Raw genomic sequence first — 19,974 nt, forward strand, 5'->3', positions numbered from 1 at the left:
GAGTGATTTAATGCCGATTTAATCAGTCCTTACTTTTGTCATACTATTTTACCCGAGTTGAATGTTAATGGATGAAGTTTTCAACTTTCTACATTTCCAGTTTGAAGAGGAACAAAAAGCCCAAATCCACAAGCAATAAGTACTTGGCATCAGTAAATGTAGAGGGGGAGTGTTAAGAAACTAGATACAATGCAGATCACTTAGTACCTTTAATGGCAATGTCATGTAACTGACCCAGTACATCAGACTTAACTGGAAGAATGAAAACCAAAGCACCTGTATCTTTTTTAGGAGAATCACCAAAAAGTCAGGCAAACTTTGTTGCAAAAACAACATTAGGCATGGACAGCTTCAAAGTAAGAAGTTGTGGGGGAGGCATGGCAAGAAGTCAGGCCTCCACACTCAGCTACATCATACCGTTCTTTAATGTAGAACTGAAGAGAGCAGGTCTAGGACAGCAAATGAAAGACGATGAGGTAATTTTTCAGCTTTGGTAAATAGTCATGGTTGCAATTACAGAAATCCTTCAATTAGTAATACCTACCAATTTTAGGAGTGCTTTAACTCAGATTTCTTTAGGACTGCTTTTGACTCTGGTTTCTTGTCCCAGCTCTGAAAATCGCTACAGCCAACACAGCTATCAAGCAGCAAGAAGGCTTTGTTTCCCCCCCTCTTACACTTCTCAATTGCTAATTATATTCCAGTTACAATGTTTGGATTTGTTTTTAAAGGCTTACACCCCCATAGTTATATTTAATTACATTGGGGTTAAATAAGCCCATACTATAAAATCACTTGTTACTCTGGGTCAATGACCTGAAACTCTCTGCAGTCATTAATTCAGAAGAGGGATAAATGGAGACAACTAGGAAAAATAATCCAGGTCTCAGAAATGAAGCTGTATCTGTAAAACCCATCACTATACCATAACCTGAGCACAGTATTGATAATATTGTTGATAATATCAATGATTCAGTAGATTTAATACTGCTATTTTTAATTATACCTCTTTCTCTTTAAATAAAAAAATGAAATGCCTTAAATTCCTTTGGTAGGCTCTCTTTTTACGTTGTTGCAACAGAAGAGGAGTTGCCGATAGTAAAGCCAAATTGGCATCAGAAAAAGGTGTAAGGGTAAGTTATTAATAGCAGTTTATGAGTTTAGTTTGAATGGTTCCAGAAGCCCCAGCACTAATGCTTGGTTTGAGGAAGGCCAGTCAAAGGATTATGTTTATAAATGTTTTCCCTTAAAGCAACACAATTAACTTTAAACATTTTTTAAAAACCCCAAAGAGCCACCTTGCCTTGAAGAGTACCATGCAGTGCTCCCATGAAGCTAACTGAACGAAGCAGTAGCAGCCGACAGCCTGTGAATGGACTGTGCAGACACCCACCAGTGTTTGTTCTACAGGGACCTGGCCAAATTTTTCACAGCCACAAGCATCACTTGTGCGTTTCAGGTTGTCTGCTGCAGGGGGACGTTTAATTCGGTACAGCATTGACCAAGCTCGTTAGCCCTGGACACATAAAGGATTCTGAAAACAGGTGAGAGAACACCTAAACCGAGGGACTTGAGACAGCCCTGGGGAGTGCTTGGCAGTTTTGCTGATTTAAGCAGTTGCAGGGACATTTGGATGCATCTGAAAATTAACCAAGCAAAGAGCTAAACTGAGTTGCTGGCATGGGGCCAAGAACAGTCTAAACAGATTGTGCCACCAAGAGAGATGTATATTACGCCACTATCTCTGTCCCATGCCTTCTTGACAGGGAATGAAAAGCAAGGAGCCTGGAGATGCGGGAAGAGCAGTACCAGTTAGCAGGGATGGGCAGTGAATCAGGAAGGTAAAATTTAATCATGCAGGCTATTTTGCTCTCTTTTTATATCCTCAAAGGGGCTGTTCTCTGTGGTTCTACAAAACAATCTAGACAGTCTCAGGAAGGCTAGTTAGCACTTGGCTCCCTGTTAGGTTGATGACAAAGTTTTGTGACCCAGAGAGCCAGTTTGGTGGAATTCTGGGAGCCCACCCAGAGAAGCGTACACACAGATGTGTCATGGTGGGGAGAAGTTGCTCAAAAATACCTTCACAGCATGAGTGAAAGCAGGGAAGGCAATACAGGGCTCACCCCAAAATCTGTTTTGTCCTCACACTGCTATGCTACATACCCTTTGACAAGATAGAAGCCTCCTTGAGAAGCCAAGTGCAACTGGTTAGTTCATCTGTTGCTTTGAGAAAGAAGTTATGCTTAGCAGAGCGAGCCTAGAGCAGAGTAGCCTTCTTGCCTGGTGGCAGACAATTTTAGGATTCAGAAAGAATCCTTGCAAAGCAGTCAGGAAAGAAGGATGGTACATTCTCTTTTTGTCCCTTTACCAACACAACCACTCTACTGGATAAGAGCAAGAGAGTGAGCCACATGCACCTGTTCCCTCCAGTAAGTCAGGTACATAGCCAGACAAAACTATTGTCAAAGACATGTTCTACTACTGCTAAACAGCTGTTTAAAAATTAGAAACCTTCTTGTACCAGCAGGACAGATGTTGGTTTTCCTCCCTCTAAAAAGGAATACAGTGTGGAAAGGAGACCCTCTGAACAAGTATGTACCTGTTTGTGTAGCTGCAAATACAGCTGCTTGTGTCAGATGTTGCTGCATAAGGCTTCCTGATAGCTAGAATTTAGGTGGGCTTGTGATGAGATCTCATAACCAGCACCACACCTGACTAACTCTCCTCTAATATAGCCTAATCTGACTCTTTATTCACTACTGCTGCTGGCAAGAGGCCTGCTCCCACACTGACCCCAGAAAACTCAGTCTTCTTTTAGCTCTAAAAATAAACAAATAAATAAATACTGCTTTTCCATGCTGCTCAAGAACTGGAGCCCAGCAGACCAGAGATCAACACAGGAAGCCAATTAAATACTTTTGTCCTACAGACGAAAGAGGAAAGCAGCGTATCTTATTCTGCCTTTCTCCTCTTTGCTCAGCTATCAAAGAACTTGGTTTTGTTCTGTTCTCACCAAGACATAAACTGTTCACCTTGTGAGCTCCAAAATTTACAGAATTTTCTCTTGGTCTACCCATCTCTCCTGCAGAAGTGGGTAGTTACCAAAAAGGGAAAAAAACCCTCCAAACCATCACCCCCTTTAACTTCTAGGCAAGAAACTAGACATACAGTAGTCTTATATTAACCTTCTCACATCCTAGGGGTATTTCAGGAAGCCCCATTAATTTTGCATTACTTCAGGAATTCTACTGTGTTTGTAGAGACCACACAGGAATTATTACAAAGAAGAAAGTAAGTAAAAGCATTGAATGACTCTTACCAACTTGTGGATGGAATTCATTCAGAAGAATTTGCAGAAGAAAAGAAAAGCTTTACTAGATGACAGCAATCTTGCTATGCCAAACAGGTACCAACACAATGGTATCCCTCAACAGCCATAAAGACATTAAAGATGCTTGATCTTACTTGGGAGAGGCATACTTCCATCAATCAACACAGCAGCCCCAAAATTTATCAGAGAGAAAAAGGAAATCCCAGATAAACGATGAGCAGTGCAAAGTGCCGGAATAAAATAAAAGTCAGGTTTTCTGCAGCTCCAGCATCCATTCTCAACCTGCAGTTGCTGATCCTGCTCCTGCTCTCCAGCCTAAGCTTCAGCAGAAGCACTCTCAGATCCAAGTCCCTACTGCAAAGGCCCCAGCTACTGAACGATGCACAGGCTGCCACTGCAGCGTCTCCAGTAGGTGCTACGGGTACCGGTATAGGGAGGTTCAGCCTGCAGCTAAGCCAGACACAGTACGTAGGCCTTAGGGCAACCTTCACTATCTTGACAGTAGCAAAAACGGGCCATTCCATGTGCCCCAGTAAACAGCACTTTTTGATCATCTGACCTCTTTCAAGACAAAAGACTCTCTTTAAAAACACCCTGTAAGCAGGTACAGCTATTCTGGTTTGTAGTATTTTGGTGGAGCCAACACCAGAGAAGCCAGTTAGGTGAGATCATGCAGGAACAGCCCCAAAGTTGTCAAAACACAGAAAAGCCAAACTGAGCAGAAGCAGCACGCAAGGCAGCAAGCAGTGCAGGAACCAGCTGCTGCTGGAGGCGAGCTCAGCACAGCTCCCACAGGCTCGGCTGGGGGGAGGTTCCGCTCCATGGGTAGAATTGCTGCCATTGCACAGCCTCAGCACCGGTGCCGCGCGGGACGTGGGAATGGCACTGCGGCCAGCTGCTGCACACAGTCTGTGTGAACTCCGGCTTACCGTACAGGCCATGAGGGTGCTAACACAAAGAAAAGCTTTTTCTCATTCTTGCTTCTAAGTGCGTGTGTGCATTTGTGTATATGTGTATACATATGTGCATGTATACACACACCAATAATACATATTTTTGCTTGTACTTGGATAAAAAAGGTCTGCGTTTGCAGCAGATAAAGCACCTCACACCAGAAGTAGTAAAATGCTCTGCAGATTTCAATGTAGGCCAACTATATGAGCAAGATACTTACTTTATCTTGAAGCTCTCTCAAGAGAAATGAGACAGGTTGTCCATGGAGGTTTCCAGACTGAGTTGTAAGAGGGGTGTTGATATCAGCATGCGCATCCACCCAGATCACGCCAAGGTGTGGGCACTGCCGTGCGTGGCCACTGATGGAACCAAGCGCCAAGCTGGAAGTACAGTTGTAAACTCATTAGTCACCATTTCTCCTTCAGAACAATTACAAGGATAATGGAAAGTCGCTGCAGCTTCAGTCAGGAACTTTGTCATGTTTCAACACATCAGACGTCTGTGACAGTAAAGAGTGCATCCCATACAGACTGCGTGGCACACCGCTACCATGATTCCAGGAGACTCCAAGTAACTTTACAGTATACTAGTAGCAACCGATGAGAAAGAGCTCTTCTAAGAGATCATTTGGAGCTAGGGTGGAGCTAGGGTGCCTAGTGTGCTCACTCATCAGTTCTGCTATTCACCCATTTTTTATTCCAGTCATGACACTTCCCCCCACAATTCATTCTTACGTGCTCCGCCTTCTTCAACCAATTCTCAGATCAAAGGTTAGTGAAAAAGAGGAAAAAGAATCAGATGTTAAGATCTATTACAAAATGGTCTGTGTGCAGGCATTGCAAACCCATCCTGAGAGCTGACACCCTGAGAGCTGAGGGGCAAAAAGAGACACATCACTAAACATTCAGCATAAAGAACAACAGCTCCTAAAGGGACCTGAGCACACAAAAATGTCCCAAACAGGAAAGCCTCATTTATATGTCTATGTATCACAGAACAGTCTGGACCCAAGTAATACTGTCTTAGAAGGTCAGATTTTTGTATTTGTCTTCAGCGTTTCATTCTAAAAGCCCCAGCAATAAAAGCAAAATGCTGCTACCCTATGGTATTGCCAGGAAATGACCCCAAGTGGTTCCCACTGTGCCCTTAATTAAATTTTTATACTCCAAGTGTCAACCTGCAGCATGCACCACCAATTGCTTCTAGTTCAGCTCACCTGTGATCACCTCCTATAGTCACACATCTGTGTCCAGCGGCTACTGCTCTGCTTACAGCATCAGCCAGTACCTGGCTGGCCAAACCCACTGACCGCGGATACAGTATCAGGTTGTTGTACAGTTCGTCATTGGGAACTTGAGTGAAGTTCAAATCTCCAAAGTCATACACTTGGCATCCTGGAAACAGCAGCAAAAGGAGAGTGAGTTACTGAAATAAGTGCTCAGAGAAATGTTCAAAATACAGTCCGCTCAGAAAATCAGTTGGGCAAGTATGAAAGAACCAATGGGGAAAATGCATTAATTTGACTGTTTGCGTGCCCTTGCAAACAACTGTCACAACTTCACAGATTAGAAAGCTTAGAAGTATTGTGGCTTTAGTTTAGTGATGAGATGGGACAGTCATAGAAAGTCACCTAGAAAAACAGTTTGGATTTCATTATTTCCTGGCAATTTTAACATGGAAAAGCAGAGTTTGTACTGCCATCTTCCTTCCCAATTAGACAGATCATATACAGCCTTAAACGAGCTCAGCTGATCAAAGATGCCTAGGACTACACATCTCACTATCTATGCCCGAGTCCTAACAGTTCTTTTCCATTTTCAAACCCCACAAGATTCAAGGCACAAGAGTGCCAAGTTACCAATAACGGAAATTTTCTTACAGTACTTCCAGGCAACCCCATGGAGGGTGCACTAATGCTTTGTAAGAGAACCTGTCCATTTTCTCAACACAAGATAGTCTAGAAAGCATTTTAATTCTGGGGTTTTGATCCCAACCCTCTTTTGAGATCCTATCATTGCCAGTTACAACTTAATTGGCTATTGAAGCCTGACAACATGCTGGGTCTGAGACTCAGCCTTTCTTAAAATGTCTTTCTGACTACTTTCCATGAAAAGGAGTCTTCACGGAATAGAAAATAAAGGAAACATTTTTGAGTGTTGTTTTCCTTCCTCCACCCAACTGTGAGCATACTTATTAACTGGCTGCATTTGAAGTTTTAACTCTTTTTCATACACATTATAGAGCTTATCCTTTGAAGGTCTCCTGTCCAATACCACATGCTTTCTTAATAATAGTCATTTAGCTATCAAAATCTGTAACAGTATTTCACAGGCCAGAGCCTCTCAGTTTCAGATAGGCAGTGATGAGGACTGTAACCGCCCCAAGGTATTTACAGCTACACCAACAGTGGCTTAGTAAATCAGGACCACCCAGAATACCAGGCATGCCTGTCCCATTTGTTCCTCAAAATCACTAGCCTGTTTGGAGTTCAAAGCATCCAGGCTAGAGCCTGACATTCTGCCTTTTGCCATCCTGTGCCTAACAGGGCAATTTGACACATTAAGGCAAGCAAAACAGGAAGAAACAGCCCACCTGGGGCTCTGGGCTTCCTGCTTAATGCTTTCCATTAAGCCATTAGCCTAATATCTAGGAAATGGGCTCTGTGAATTTACTTGGTAGAAGTAATGCAAAAGTAACATAGAGAAAAACATGAAAAGGACAATGGTTGAGTCACGTACGAGAAAGGCAAGAGCATACCTTTTATAGCAGGGACACAGATGGACAGATGTCAGAGTATTTGCTAGGAGAGGACATGGCAGCTGAGCACAGCTACTTAGCAAAGGATAAAATAAATGCAGTCTCAGCAACTCTGTGAGAAAACACATTATCTGCAGAGACTTAAGATAGTAAGCAGAACCATGACATACTGCTCCCCGGTTTTCAAAAGGCAACACAGGCACTCAACAGCATTGTTTTCTTCCTTCAGGCAATACCTAATTAGCCAGCAGGATGAAGGCTCTGGAATTTTGCACTGGATTTGTTTAACTTGAATGTGCTATCTGATCTCTGTGGACCACTACATATTTTTTTTTTTACCCTATTTCATTCTGCTGCTATGCAGAATCAGAAAAGAGCTGCTAGTTCTGAGAGATGTTCAATGAACGTCAACAATCTTTTTTTTTTATTTATGTCTTACTGCAAGGCTACTTCTCATGCACGTGCACCCTGCTACACATTTCAGTATTTCAAAGTTTGATGAAAGTACCCGAGCGTGCCCAGGAGACAAATTTTGGAAGCAAGACTTCAAGCTATCACATCATTCAATAGGTATCAAGAGCTTTTGGAGACACTGTACAAGTATTTGTACAAATACCTTTGCCATCTGTGGGAAGTAAGTCTGCAGTCTGGAGCTGCGTTCAGCAACTCACACGTTACAGAACTGCACAATATACAAAATGTTGGAAGAAAGGCCTGCCACTGACATTTTGTTGTCTTAGAGGACGTACAAGCACATCACAGTATTTTTACCCATTAAAGGATAAAATTACATCATGAAATTCCATCTTTGGATCAGTTTAAAACAAAGAACCAATCATGCAATCTTTCATAGCACTTCAGGGAACAGGTTAAGATTCTTCAGGTTATGCTCAAGGCACACCAAACATGTCAGATTCTAGGCAAGCGTGTTTAGAGAAGTATCACTTGTGTGCAAGAATTCCTTTCTTCTTTACCCTGCCCTCCTCCCAGCCCCATCTGTAAGGCAAAAAGATATGGTTCAGCTTCTGAATAAAAAAGCTATTTATTTCTTATGATCACATCAGGTTCATACAGCTTGTACTGTATGATATGTCTGTCCGTCCATATCTACACTTTTGCGAGTGCAGAGTTCTGGGATCTTGTCAACCTTTTGCACAAACAGTACTCTCATACCACCTGCATTAAGATGTCTCTATTTTTTTTTATAAAAAAGCCTAATGTCCGTTATAGACAATAGATGTCTTCAGGTTTTGTTATCATCTTCAGAAGTTTATTGTTGTTCAGATGGAGTTCATAAACCTTGTAGCAGCTTTTTTTCTCATCTTTGTGCTTCCCTTTTACTTAGGCCCACTGTTTTTATGAGCTTGACGAAGATACCTTGTTTTCCAGGGTGATATGAATGTTTTCAGCCAACTAGGCAATTAAATGTAGTTAATATCAGAAGCACACACTAATCCAGTCCTCAAACGTTACTAATGTCTTTTCTTCCTACTAGTTTTTTCATTGTGCCTAGAGTTTTGAAAGCTATGATTAGGTGGCCTTAGGGCAGGAGAGCTTAGTGAACAGACAGTACACACAAAAAATTCACAGTACAAAAATAAACCACGTATCCTGAAGTGATTAGAAGTGTGTACGTGCATATGTGCACATATACTTGTTAGGACTGACCAGATATTAGAGACAAAATGAGCATGTACATTTGTCTTAATGCTTACTGAAGAGTAAAGAAAAATAATTTGTCCGTTTATTAAAGTAGTTATTGATCTATTTTCTTAGCTTCTATTTAGAGTGCCTTAGATTAGTCTAATACTTAGACCTGAATGGTTTTCCATGTCATCTGCCTGCTTGCACATAGAAATTTAAAAAAATTAAATCTTTAAATCAAAACTTTCTCAACTACATTATTTTTTGCCCAACACAGAAATTGCTCAATGGACAGACATGCTGCAGCGCAGTGCAATCTGGTGAATCTTGCAGTTATTTAGCCATTAGCGAAAGATTTATATAATCCACCACACCAAACAATACGCAATTTCTTCGGTAGTTGAGGCACTGTGTTTTAAGATACCAATAACTATAAACAAGCAGCTTTTTAAATCAGTACAGAAAGTTAACATATAGGAGAATATACACGGGTCTTTTAAAAGACAGTAGATACAAGTTCTGAAAGCTAGGAAGAGGTGTGGACAGACACAAAAGCCAGCCTCCTTGCATTCATTAGAAAGCACTGCATCTACACCATTTGTCAGTGCTGCAGTGCAGGTCTAGCCAAGATTGAAGTTATTTTTAAATGAAGTAGTACCATACAGTACTTGCAGACTAAACACCACAGACATTTTGCTAGTAACTAAATAATATGAAATTAAATATGATTGAAATAAGTCTTTTGTTCCACTTTCAAGCTCTTAACAGACAGTATATTCAAATGAAAAATGTATTCTGTTTGATTCATCAGTCAATTATCAGCAGTGCAGCAAATTTATAACAACCAAGTCCATGCAAGTCAGCTTCATCAGCACTCTCTGCTCAAGAGATCACTTTTTGCAGTAAGGCGAGGGAAATAAATAGAAAAGAAAAAAAAAAGGCTGGATTCATCTATTGCTGGTACAGGAGCTTGGAAGAGATACGAGGGACATAAAGGTGTCAATCTGAATACAAACACACAGTATAGTTAGATAAATAAGTGCATACATGTACAAAAGTCCTCCTGTTAGTATGAATAATTAGTGTGTAAAAGCAACACACGTCTCTCCTACAGCTTAGGAGTGCAATCCTCAGTGGTTCAATGCAACCCCGAGAGCTTCATCAGACCTGCCTGGGGGCATATTTCAACCAAAAAAATGAATTCATTAGCTTGAAATATTTTTTACAGTAGATCTTTTCTAGGTCAACTTATTTTGACCAGAACAGGTTAGGGAAAGGTCACACAGGCATTCAACTAGCAGACCAGGGGATGGAGGCAGTTGTTTCTTCAGCCTGCATAGCCAGAACTTTACCTATATACATTTTTCTTAAGTAGGAGCCCAACTTGTATTTAGGGAAAAAAGGCAGAAATAAAAATTAAGAATACATTCAGGAAAATAAAGTTTCCTGCATGCCTTTTCAAATAAGCTATTAATGTAGCACTCGGGCTCAACCCCATGATGCTTTTAAGTGGGACATGAGATGCCCTGTAGCAAGTTATATGACAATGGTAATGTTCACTTCCTATCATCTGAAGCAAAATACAATACATTCAGTATGTACAGTAGGCAGCAGTTACTACAGCAAGACATTTCCCTACACAGATTTAAGAGAAAATTTTGTTCTGTAAAAGCAGGTGGCTCATATGTCTGGGGGCATTTAACTGGAAAAACATCTGGGCAGCAGCAGGGAGAGATCCCCTCCCATCCTCCTCTACTAGGATACTGCGAAGTCAGAAGCAGCAATCTGATAGTAGGAGATTTGCTTTCAAAATCCAGGCTGCCTGCTGCCATTGCCCAATGGCATGCTACTGTAAATTATAATGGCTCTCCTAGGCAGCAAGCAGCAAATGGAACAAAAGCATGTGGAACACGACATAGAAATGATCTTCTGACACTGCCTGTTTACACTGGGTATTTGTGAACTAGAGGTAAAATATAAAAAAATCCTAACTTAATGGGAAAATTACATCATTCCTTTTCTGAGTTACTAAACCCTGTTAACTACTTTCAAAGGGATCTGGAAATCCCACAGTTACTAGCTCTTACATCATAGTGTGTGTTACATAAAACTGCTCATGTGAAAGCTCCCGCAAACTGTTTTCTCAGATTACAGCCTGTTCAGTGAATCACATCAGACCGAAAGGCTTTTCAGGAAGCAACGAGTATTACAAACAATGTCTACAGACAAACTTAACGTTGTCCTTCCTGTGAACAAAAGGGCTACAAGCTGTTACCACCCTTCTTCTCAGTATAAACTCACTGACTTATGGTACAGGCTTCATAATCCCTTCTCAGTGACGCTCTTGGCTGTTGTGCAACGTGTTGACAAACGACTCAATTCATTATGACCAGTGCGTTCTGAAGCCTATTTCAAGTGTGTGTGTATCAAAGCTATACAAAGTTCATACTGATATAAAGTAAAAGTATGCAATTAGGCTAGCAAGGCTCCCACTACAACAGACTGAGACTTCAGCAGCCGAGCTTTATCGTAACCTTCTTGCTTAGAAGTTCAATACACAGCATCCAAGTCTCTTTAAAGTGAGTATCTGCTGGAAGAAATCTCCTATTAGATACAGACATTTGCTGGCTCAGTAGGTTTCTGCCAGCTCTAAAATTTCGCTTCCTAAAACACAAGTTCACATCTTGGTAATTTCTACCCTACCTTTTAGAATTTTGAAAGGTCTGGTTTAAAACAAGGTTTCTGTATCCATACCTGTTTAAAAGGCTTCAGCTCATGCAACAACAAGCAAACTCAATTCCAACTGCTACCCCAAGTCTGTAGTCTCAAGTTGTCCCTTACATAAACTCAGCCAAAAAAATATTTTTTTTCTGACCTCAAATTGAGCAGCCACCTCATTTCTTCTTGATAATCATTTAACTTTGATCTCTTACGAAATCCTGTGCACCTGACCTGAAGAGGTCTCCAAAAGAGTCAGTATCAGGTGTTGGGAAACGTTTGCACGTGGCTTGCATCAGAGAGGAGACATGGCTGCAGTGGTTGTGGTCTGCCACGCCTCCAACAAACCCTGCACAAGTTCTAATGCCCTTTAAATAAGCTTAACCCAGAAAGAGTTCCTGACACAAGAACACAAGTAGACACAGCCACAGGAACTCACAATACCGAAACAGCTCTCCTCAACAAGGACCTTGTGCGTTGTTACAGAAGTTACTACATTAGTTAACCCAGACACAAGTAATACTCGAGAGGAAATGAGAGCAGAATGTATCAGACATTACTGAAGTTCTCTCCCCTGCTCTTAGCAGCTGCAAGAAACTAACACCAGACCAGCTCACTTCATAGTCAAATGAGAGATCTGATTTTTTTTTTTTTACTTCAGTGCCTCATTCCCTGTTTTTCACCAGGTGGTTTTACAACAGAAGTGTCCACCTTCCATCCAAAAATAATCCTCTGTACCATATTCATATAAGCACATGTCTGCCACAGATATCTTGGTCTTGCGAGTCCACAATGAGAGACAGGACTGAAGTGTCAAATGAGAAAGTAATAACAGATTCCATGCACCATGAAGCAGATCAAACCTCAACTCATTACCTAAATTTTCCCTCTGTCACCTCCCTTTGTGCCCCTCTCCAGTAACTCCTCTCCTTCAACATCATTCATGGTAAAAAAAAACAAAACAGCATGTGATCTGAGTTTATTCCAATCCAGAAATAATTTTATGGGTGCAGAAAATCAGGTAAGTCTCATATTAAAACTAATTTTATAATAGAAAAATATAAAGTCTGAAGGGCATCACCATAAACCCGAAGAAATACAAGACGCTCAAGAGCTCGGTTCTTTGTTCCTTGAATCTAATCTCCCTTTATTGAAGAATTAGGAAGAAATAATCAATTCCGGTTGCCCAACCTGCATAACTTTTTTACATGTATTTGAAAGTACCGAGTGAACTCTACCCCAAATTAACAAAGCTTCTTTCAAAGCCAACTTAATGGATAATGCACAACCTGGAATATGCACCAGCCAAGTGGGAGAGAAAAAACAAACATCAAATCAACAGCTAATATAGTTTTTCATTCCGAAGCAAAAATTATCACGTGGAGTCCTCCATCCATGTGGGGAAGGAAAGACAATCAGAACTGACCTACTGCAAGGAATGCTCTGACTCCATGTACTTTCACTATTGGCATTTTTCTAGAAACTTCTAAAGCTAATTGTAACCGTGCAAATATCAAAGGGTACAGCATTCAAGAAGATAAGCCATAACTGTTGTCAAAGCACACTCCTCCCCTTCTAGGGAGCTCAGCACCCCGTGCTCAAGGTGAGCTGGGCAATGAGGTCTGTTACGAAGCATCAACCTGGCACAGCCTCAAGGGGAGCCTCCCCAAAATAACTGTCCGCCAAAGCCTCAGCAGGGCTCCTCCTGCCCGCCTGGGTACGGGGCAGCTCCTGGCTGCCTTCCTGCACCGGGGGGGGAGCGGCATCTGCCCAGGATGCGCTCCAGCAACGGCATCATTTCAAAGACTCACTGCTAATGCCAGTTACAATCAGTCGATCAGTCCCTTTGACTGTGCTTTGATTTTTGTCAAACCACAGGTCTTTGAAACGAACCAATCATGGCTAATCGACATGTCAGCGGTAAACCAGGATAACAGAGCCTCTTGGATCTCTATCTCCATGTAAATGAAAAGAGGTCATTTATTCTAGTTCTGGAAATAATCTGCAGTACTACATAAGCATGTTTTACTGATGTTAAAGAGAAGTGTTTGTGCATGCTTGTGTCCAAGGGAATGAAAGGAAAAAGAAGAGGAATGCCATTTACCTGTGCTGTTTCAGTGATGGGGGGGAAAGAGGGGCAAGCAGGGGGTGGGGGTGCTTGGTTTAGGAAAAAAAAAAAAAAAAAAAAAAAAAAAAGGCATTTCCATTTCTGCTTTTGTAGGGCTGAAGACTTAGCTGTTAGTCTAGCAATACCTTTACGCTATCCTGATTTTTTCATGAGAATGTTCCTAGCAAATGAATAGACTTAGCTTACATCATCAGAAAGAACCTATGAACACTAGCATTTCTTATCTCAACAATGCAGATACTTAACTAAACATGCTGCTGAAAGTGCCAGCAGTTACTTAAAATTTTGGCTGTCTCCCATTTCAACTTTATTAAACAGCAGAAAATGTGACAAAAAGACTAAAAAAAAAAGACAGATCTTGACATTATCTACACAATAAATTTAGACTTTACTGGAATTCTATGGATTAGAGATATTTGACTGGCTCTACTACACTAGAAAGTCTTAAAGTTTAAAATACTGAGCTTTGAAGAGAAATTGATTTAAGAGCTAGTGCAAAACTGAACTAGATTCTAATCCAAGAATACTGAACTCCTGACAGATCTTGTTTCCAACATAAATGGATCTTTGTCAAATGAGTCTGTAGGTTCAGTCTTCATTCAACCATAGGGCAAGCAGAATTGTACAGTTTACCAGTCTTCAGGGATACAGGCAACTGTTTAAACATATTTACTGGATGGGCTGATGAAAGTTATTTTCCCAACACTGCAGCTGTAGACTGGCAAGAGTTGTATCTGCTGAACCTCAGCACCAGTTACTTCATTACGCATACCTTGGTGCATAATTGAAAGACTATTTATCTTCCTTCTAAACTCTTCACCTAAGATTTAGGTGGGAAAAGAGGAGATATATGTAGAAGCTGCTTCACGATTTATTGTTAAGACTGAAACTAACCATATGAACCATGTCGGTGAGACAGCACAGTTGAATTGCTATTTTTGGCAGCAGATGTCAGTAGGAGTCCAATGGTTTTGGGCAAAGCAGAAAAATATCTGCAGTCACATGGGTATTAGCAGTTCCATTCCTCTTTTAGAGGTTACTCCTTTCCGAGTCACTACACTGACCTCCTGAATCCTATCACTGAAGAGCTTTGTTCCAGTCAAACAAAAGAATAGTAATATGATGGTCATTCTCTTTGACAAGCCTAACTCTACTTCCATCTGTAAGCCACATGTCTCCACCATCCACTAACTTCTCAAACCAGTAACTCAGATCCAAACTTTGTTAATCAATTCTAGAATCCAAACCCAATTTTGACTAAACTCAGCAACCCAGCCACATCCAGCTCTAAATGAACAGAACAAAAAACACCAAAAAAACAAAAAGAAAAAAAAAAGAAGGAAAATAACAATAGTCAACATATAAGAATGAATACTAAGGAAGAAATTTTATACTAATGTTCCCGTGTTAGCAACAACAGAGGTGCTCTCGGTCACCTCAAGGGCTATGGTAATTAACTCAAGAGTTATATATTACTTACAAAAATCTGAGAATGGTCCTTCTCTCCTTCAAGTAAGAGGACTAGGCAACACTCTGGATTTTCTCTGCCTAATCTGCTAGTGAACAGGAAAGGTCCAAGAAACTCTCACTTTAAAAGAACTTCATACTTTGCACCTTCTATAGCTCAAGTCAACTGCATCTGTCACTCATCTTCCCCGATTCTTCCCACTGAAAGTCCAAAAGCCTCCACATACTGCACCCATTTCTCCACCACCAGAACACCACACAGCTCTGCAAGCTTTGTACTCTTTCCTCCCCCATGCCAGGGAGTTATGCGTTGCCATTTTAATATAGCACTTCTACTTCTTTGGCAAGATGGAAAAGTCCTTTAAGATGTTAATAATTTAGTTTCCGTTAGGAAAAGCAGTAGAGGCAAACATCACCAAGGTGAATAAAAAGCCCCCCAGGCTTAGTCAGTTTTATTTTAAATTATCCCTGCTACAGACTTGCACACCCACTGTTTTTGGCTTAGGAGCTGAATTTCTGCTACACTTCTGCTACATTAACTCTCTTCCCGAGTACGCCTCAAGCTACTACCAATACGTAACAGTGTTCTCGCTGCTTCTAACAAGGGGATAAAAGTCAAGATAGTGGCTCAGATTAATCTCTGACAGTCTGGTACAGACTAGTGATACCATCTGCCTCCGAGCTCCCTCCTCATATTTCAGCCTAGGCATAAACAAGCCGTTGATAGGCAGCCATCATTTTAGGCAGCCAAGAATTTATCATACCATGTAGGTACAGTCACAGTCTCTTTCAGGGGAGGGATACCCCAAAAAATAGGAAATGGAGTAGCAGCTCGGGACACTGCCACAGGACTACCGAAGAACAGATGTTAGGGTAGGGCGAAAGGGACAGTTACATTCCCCCCCAAAGATACCAGTCAGTGAAAGCAAAATGAAAACAGCACAAAAAGAAGGTAGCAAAGGTCTACTGTTCTCACTCCCTCTGATGTGGCTCAAGCACTGCCAACAGAAGTCATTAAGTCAGGCATACAAACATTAGAAATGCCATGCGGTTGCTTGATATTCAAAGTAACAAAATACATACACATGAACAAATGCAGTCCGTGCATCTTACTGTCCGAATACTACATCTTAGGGATTTCAAAGCATGTTCATTTTATGCAGGTCAAATTGAATTTGAATATATGCATGGAAAATGAATAAATTAAACTTGACAACTTCAGGCAAACAGAAGAATCTGATCACCAGGAATTTCTTCCACTTGAAACAAGTGAGGGCAATGGTATTTGAGAGTTACTGGTTCCAAGCTTGTAATAACAAGGAAAATCATCTTACAAACACACACACACACACGTACAACAACGTCCCATTAAAATTATTAATTCTTTTACCAAAAGAGATAAACAGAATATACAAATTAATGATGAAAATAATACTCTGGCTCTATCGCCTCCTTCAGTGTATGAAAAGCAAAATCCTAGTGTTAAAAAGACAAAGAAGAAAGCAGCTAAAGTTTTACTGCCAAGTTCAATGCACCACAGGAGTCCAGGCAACGGCACTAGTATCAGTCCTACAGGCAAATCTATCCTGGCAGCCCAGGGAAGAAAAACAAACAGCCCACAGCCCAAAACAATAATTTGTTAAGTTTCCATGAATAACAGATGCGAACAATACAAAAGGCTGCATGGTAGTGTCCTCCTCAATCTACCACCCTACCCTCAAGCAGATTGTCTTTGCAAGATAAACAAAAATTCTGTGTATGCTGGTGGCTGTCACTGTTCCAGGACAGGCCCTCACAGCAGAACCTGTTACAATCCATGTACAAGCCATCTGAACCTCTTCGTAAGAGAGCTGCTGAGATTTAAGCAGCAATAAACATCGACACTGACTGAAAAAACCCTACCCCAGTGGAAGAATGCATCAGTAACAGGAAACTGAAACTGCAGGAGGAAGGTATCTCAGAACCTTTAAAAATTGTAAGGGAACAGCAAGAAAACACCTCCATGGGCATTACTGACTAATGAGTAAACAGTCCATAAGCAACTAACACTGAAATTACTTTCCACCTTCCACTTACTTTAGCGTAACCTGCTTCACTTCTATCCCCACTTCTTGTTACTAGAATCCAGAAAGGGCTTGTATTCTCTTTTCTTTCTGCCTTCTCCAAGTTCCTACTGAAGTGAGCTTCTGTCATAATAACGAGGGTTTTTTCCTAGTTCTGGGGTTTGGGCTAAAGAATTCTTACAAAATTGAAGTATTAGATTCAAACTACTTAAACCTCAAGCCTTCCAGTACAAAATTCTGTCATCAATAAAAAAAGTAAACTGCCTACAGCCTTGTCTAGAATAACACCCTCCTTTTGTACTTTCAAACCTGGTAACTTGTTAGTTTTACATAAACTCAGTAACAACCAGACCTGCTTTTACTGCAGTATGTAAGATCTCTTCTACACACCCTCTCCTGTGTTATATGTATAACATATTCTGCATTATAGAGAGGTTATAGATCATGCTCACTAGAATTCAAGCACTGCCAAGGATGGCACACATCAACTTTGCACAAAACTAAGACAGGAAAAATAATATCTACTCCTCTGAATGCAAACTGGGACTTTTTGGCTTGTGAATCATAAGATACGTGGGATACGCTTACAGAGCTGCACAGAACAATAGCTTCTGTTTTAAAGAGGTATTAAAATTCAGAATTAAGCTTGCTAGAGGGTTATTAGCAATTATCTTTCCTCTGCATGCATCTAAACCCCGCTAACACTAGTCACACAGAGCAGAAAAAACAGTTCTGTGGTCCACCCCTGCGATCCATCCATCGTACAGATTTCTGTAACGCTTTTTAGATTAAAGGTTCTCCAAGACTGAGTTCAGCTTTACAAGTGCCTACCCCTCACGTCTTACTTCTAATAACCGTGATACAGTATTCTGCAGGTCTCAGCTTGTAGAAGCAATAGATATAAAAAGCTGAAACACAAATAAGCGCATAGATTTGCTTGAATAAGAAGTGGTGACAGTGAAAAGACCAGATTTCCATTCACACAGTGCTGTCTGCAAGCGTTTTCAAAGCAAAGCTTCAGACACGACTTCAGTACGCAGATCTGAGGATTTGCCAGAAAGTTCTTAATTTCATCACTTGGAAGCATACAAGTATTTCAGAAACGAGCTAAGTAGCTGGTAACGAATTTGGAAAAGAAAACACACGATGTGAGAAATGGAGAAGCACAGCCAAGGCTATGACTTGACTGGATACACCGAGCGCACGTAACGTTTTGAATGGCCCCTGCTTCTCTAGCGTCTCTTTAAGCCAAGCGGGAAGAGCACGGGCTCCATGCGCCGGCAAAGCGCCCGACGTGCCGGGCGGGAGCCCCCAGGCAGCCGCCCCCGGGGGACCCACCTCTCTTTGTTCCGGGGCGACCCGGCACGTTCCCCCCCACCCGCGGCGGCATCGCCGTACCCCGGGCACGGCTGGCCCTGGGGCGCTCCGGATTCCGTCATCCCCAGAGGGAACCGTCTGCACCAGCTCATCCCGCCCACCCCCCCCCCGGGCCGGCGGCAAGCGGCTGAGTCACGCTCCGCCGAAGGGAGCGGTGCGGGGCGACCTGCCCGGGCGGGGGAGGATGAGGGCACCACCGCCGGCCCGCCGCCGCCCACCCGCCCCCCGCCGCGCCTCACCGAGTCCGGCCAGCCGCTCCGCCAGCCCCGCGGCGCGGAGGGTAGCAGGGCCGTGGTCCACTCCTCGCCGCTTCTGCGAGACAAAGAGAAGGGAGACGCGTCAGCCAGCGCCGCCCGCCACCAGGTGCGCGGCCCCGGCCCCGCCCGCCGCCCCGGCCCCGCGGTGCCCACCTGCCCCCGGGACAGCGGGGCGCCCACCAGCGCCACGGAGCGCGCCTGCCTGGCCGGCTGGAGCCGCGCGTCCGCCGGCCTGCGGAGGAGCCGGGCGAAGCCGCCACGCAGCGCCATGGTGCCACCCGCCGCCGCCTGGCACCGCCGCCGCCCGCGCCTTTTAACGCGCCCCGGCCCCGCGCGCCGGGAGCCGGCTCCCGCCCCCGCCCCTCACACCCCCGCGCCGCCCGGCCAACGGCAGCGCGCGCGCCCGGAGGTGTGTCCCGCCCCCCCCCCCGCGACGCACGCGGCTCAGCGCGCGACAGCCCGGGGGGTGGGTGGGAGGGAAGGGGCGGGGCGCGGCCGGCGGAGCGGGACGGTCCAACGGCGGCGCCGCCGCGGCTGCCGCGGCCCCGCCCCGGGCCCCGCCCTCCCCTCCGCCCGGCCTCGCGCCGCCCGCGGGCTGGCGCCGCGCCCCGGCCTCCTCCGCGCGGGGTTTTTCCACTCCCGGTCGCCGCGTCCCGCCAGGGGCCTGGTCCGCCTCGCCTCGCCGCCGGCCCTGCCGAGGGGACGGGCACGAAGCGTTGGGCAGACCCGGGGCCGGGGCAGCGGCACAGCACGCCGGGAGGGTCTCGGGGAATGCCGCCCCTTCCCTTGGTACAGCCCGCTGGGCCACGGTGGGAATGAAATGGTGGAACTGGGAACTGCCCCGCGGGCTGACGGCCGCCTGGCTGGCCCCGCTGAGCTGCCGAGAGCCCCCTGGCAGGAACGCTGCTCCTGGGCGAGCCCCTGCGTCTGATAACCCTGATAAAGCATTACAAAAAGCCACCTCCGGCACCTGCCCGGTGTACCTGATCTCAGGGTGTCGGCCTGCGATGATTCACGAGTTCTGAAAGCTCTCACTGTCCCTATTCACAGCTCTTTTGAAGGATTACGGATGAAGAAATGATTTAAAAACTAGTAAATCTTTCCCTTCTGTGACAAGGCAAGGTGCCTCCTGCCTGTCAAACATGCATCCTTATGTACACGTTTGAAAGAAAGGCTGGCAGCGTTCATGACGAGATGACAGGGCACAAACATGGCTAAAGTGAGACTTGCCAGTGACATGAAAAAAACCCAACCACTAAGTTTCACTTTTTTAAGATT

The 19,974-nt window shown here is 43.7% G+C and overlaps 1 protein-coding gene across 1 annotated transcript in view; it reads right to left on the minus strand.

The window, feature by feature from the left end:
- The window catches only part of ARG2 (arginase 2), a 22,269-nt gene extending 3,222 nt beyond the window's left edge, over nt 1-19,047 (minus strand). The window contains exons 1-4 of the mRNA XM_056347557.1: nt 18,850-19,047; nt 18,679-18,751; nt 5,502-5,679; nt 4,506-4,665 (exon numbers count right to left, since the gene is read on the minus strand). Coding sequence (XP_056203532.1) covers nt 4,506-4,665; nt 5,502-5,679; nt 18,679-18,751; nt 18,850-18,966 — 528 coding nt within the window. The 5' untranslated portion in view covers nt 18,967-19,047. The remainder of the gene's footprint in view (nt 1-4,505; nt 4,666-5,501; nt 5,680-18,678; nt 18,752-18,849) is intronic.
- Nucleotides 19,048-19,974: the final 927 nt, after the last annotated feature.

The sequence above is a fragment of the Falco biarmicus genome, chromosome 7 (assembly GCF_023638135.1).
Source record: "Falco biarmicus isolate bFalBia1 chromosome 7, bFalBia1.pri, whole genome shotgun sequence".
Lineage (NCBI taxonomy): Eukaryota > Metazoa > Chordata > Aves > Falconiformes > Falconidae > Falco > Falco biarmicus.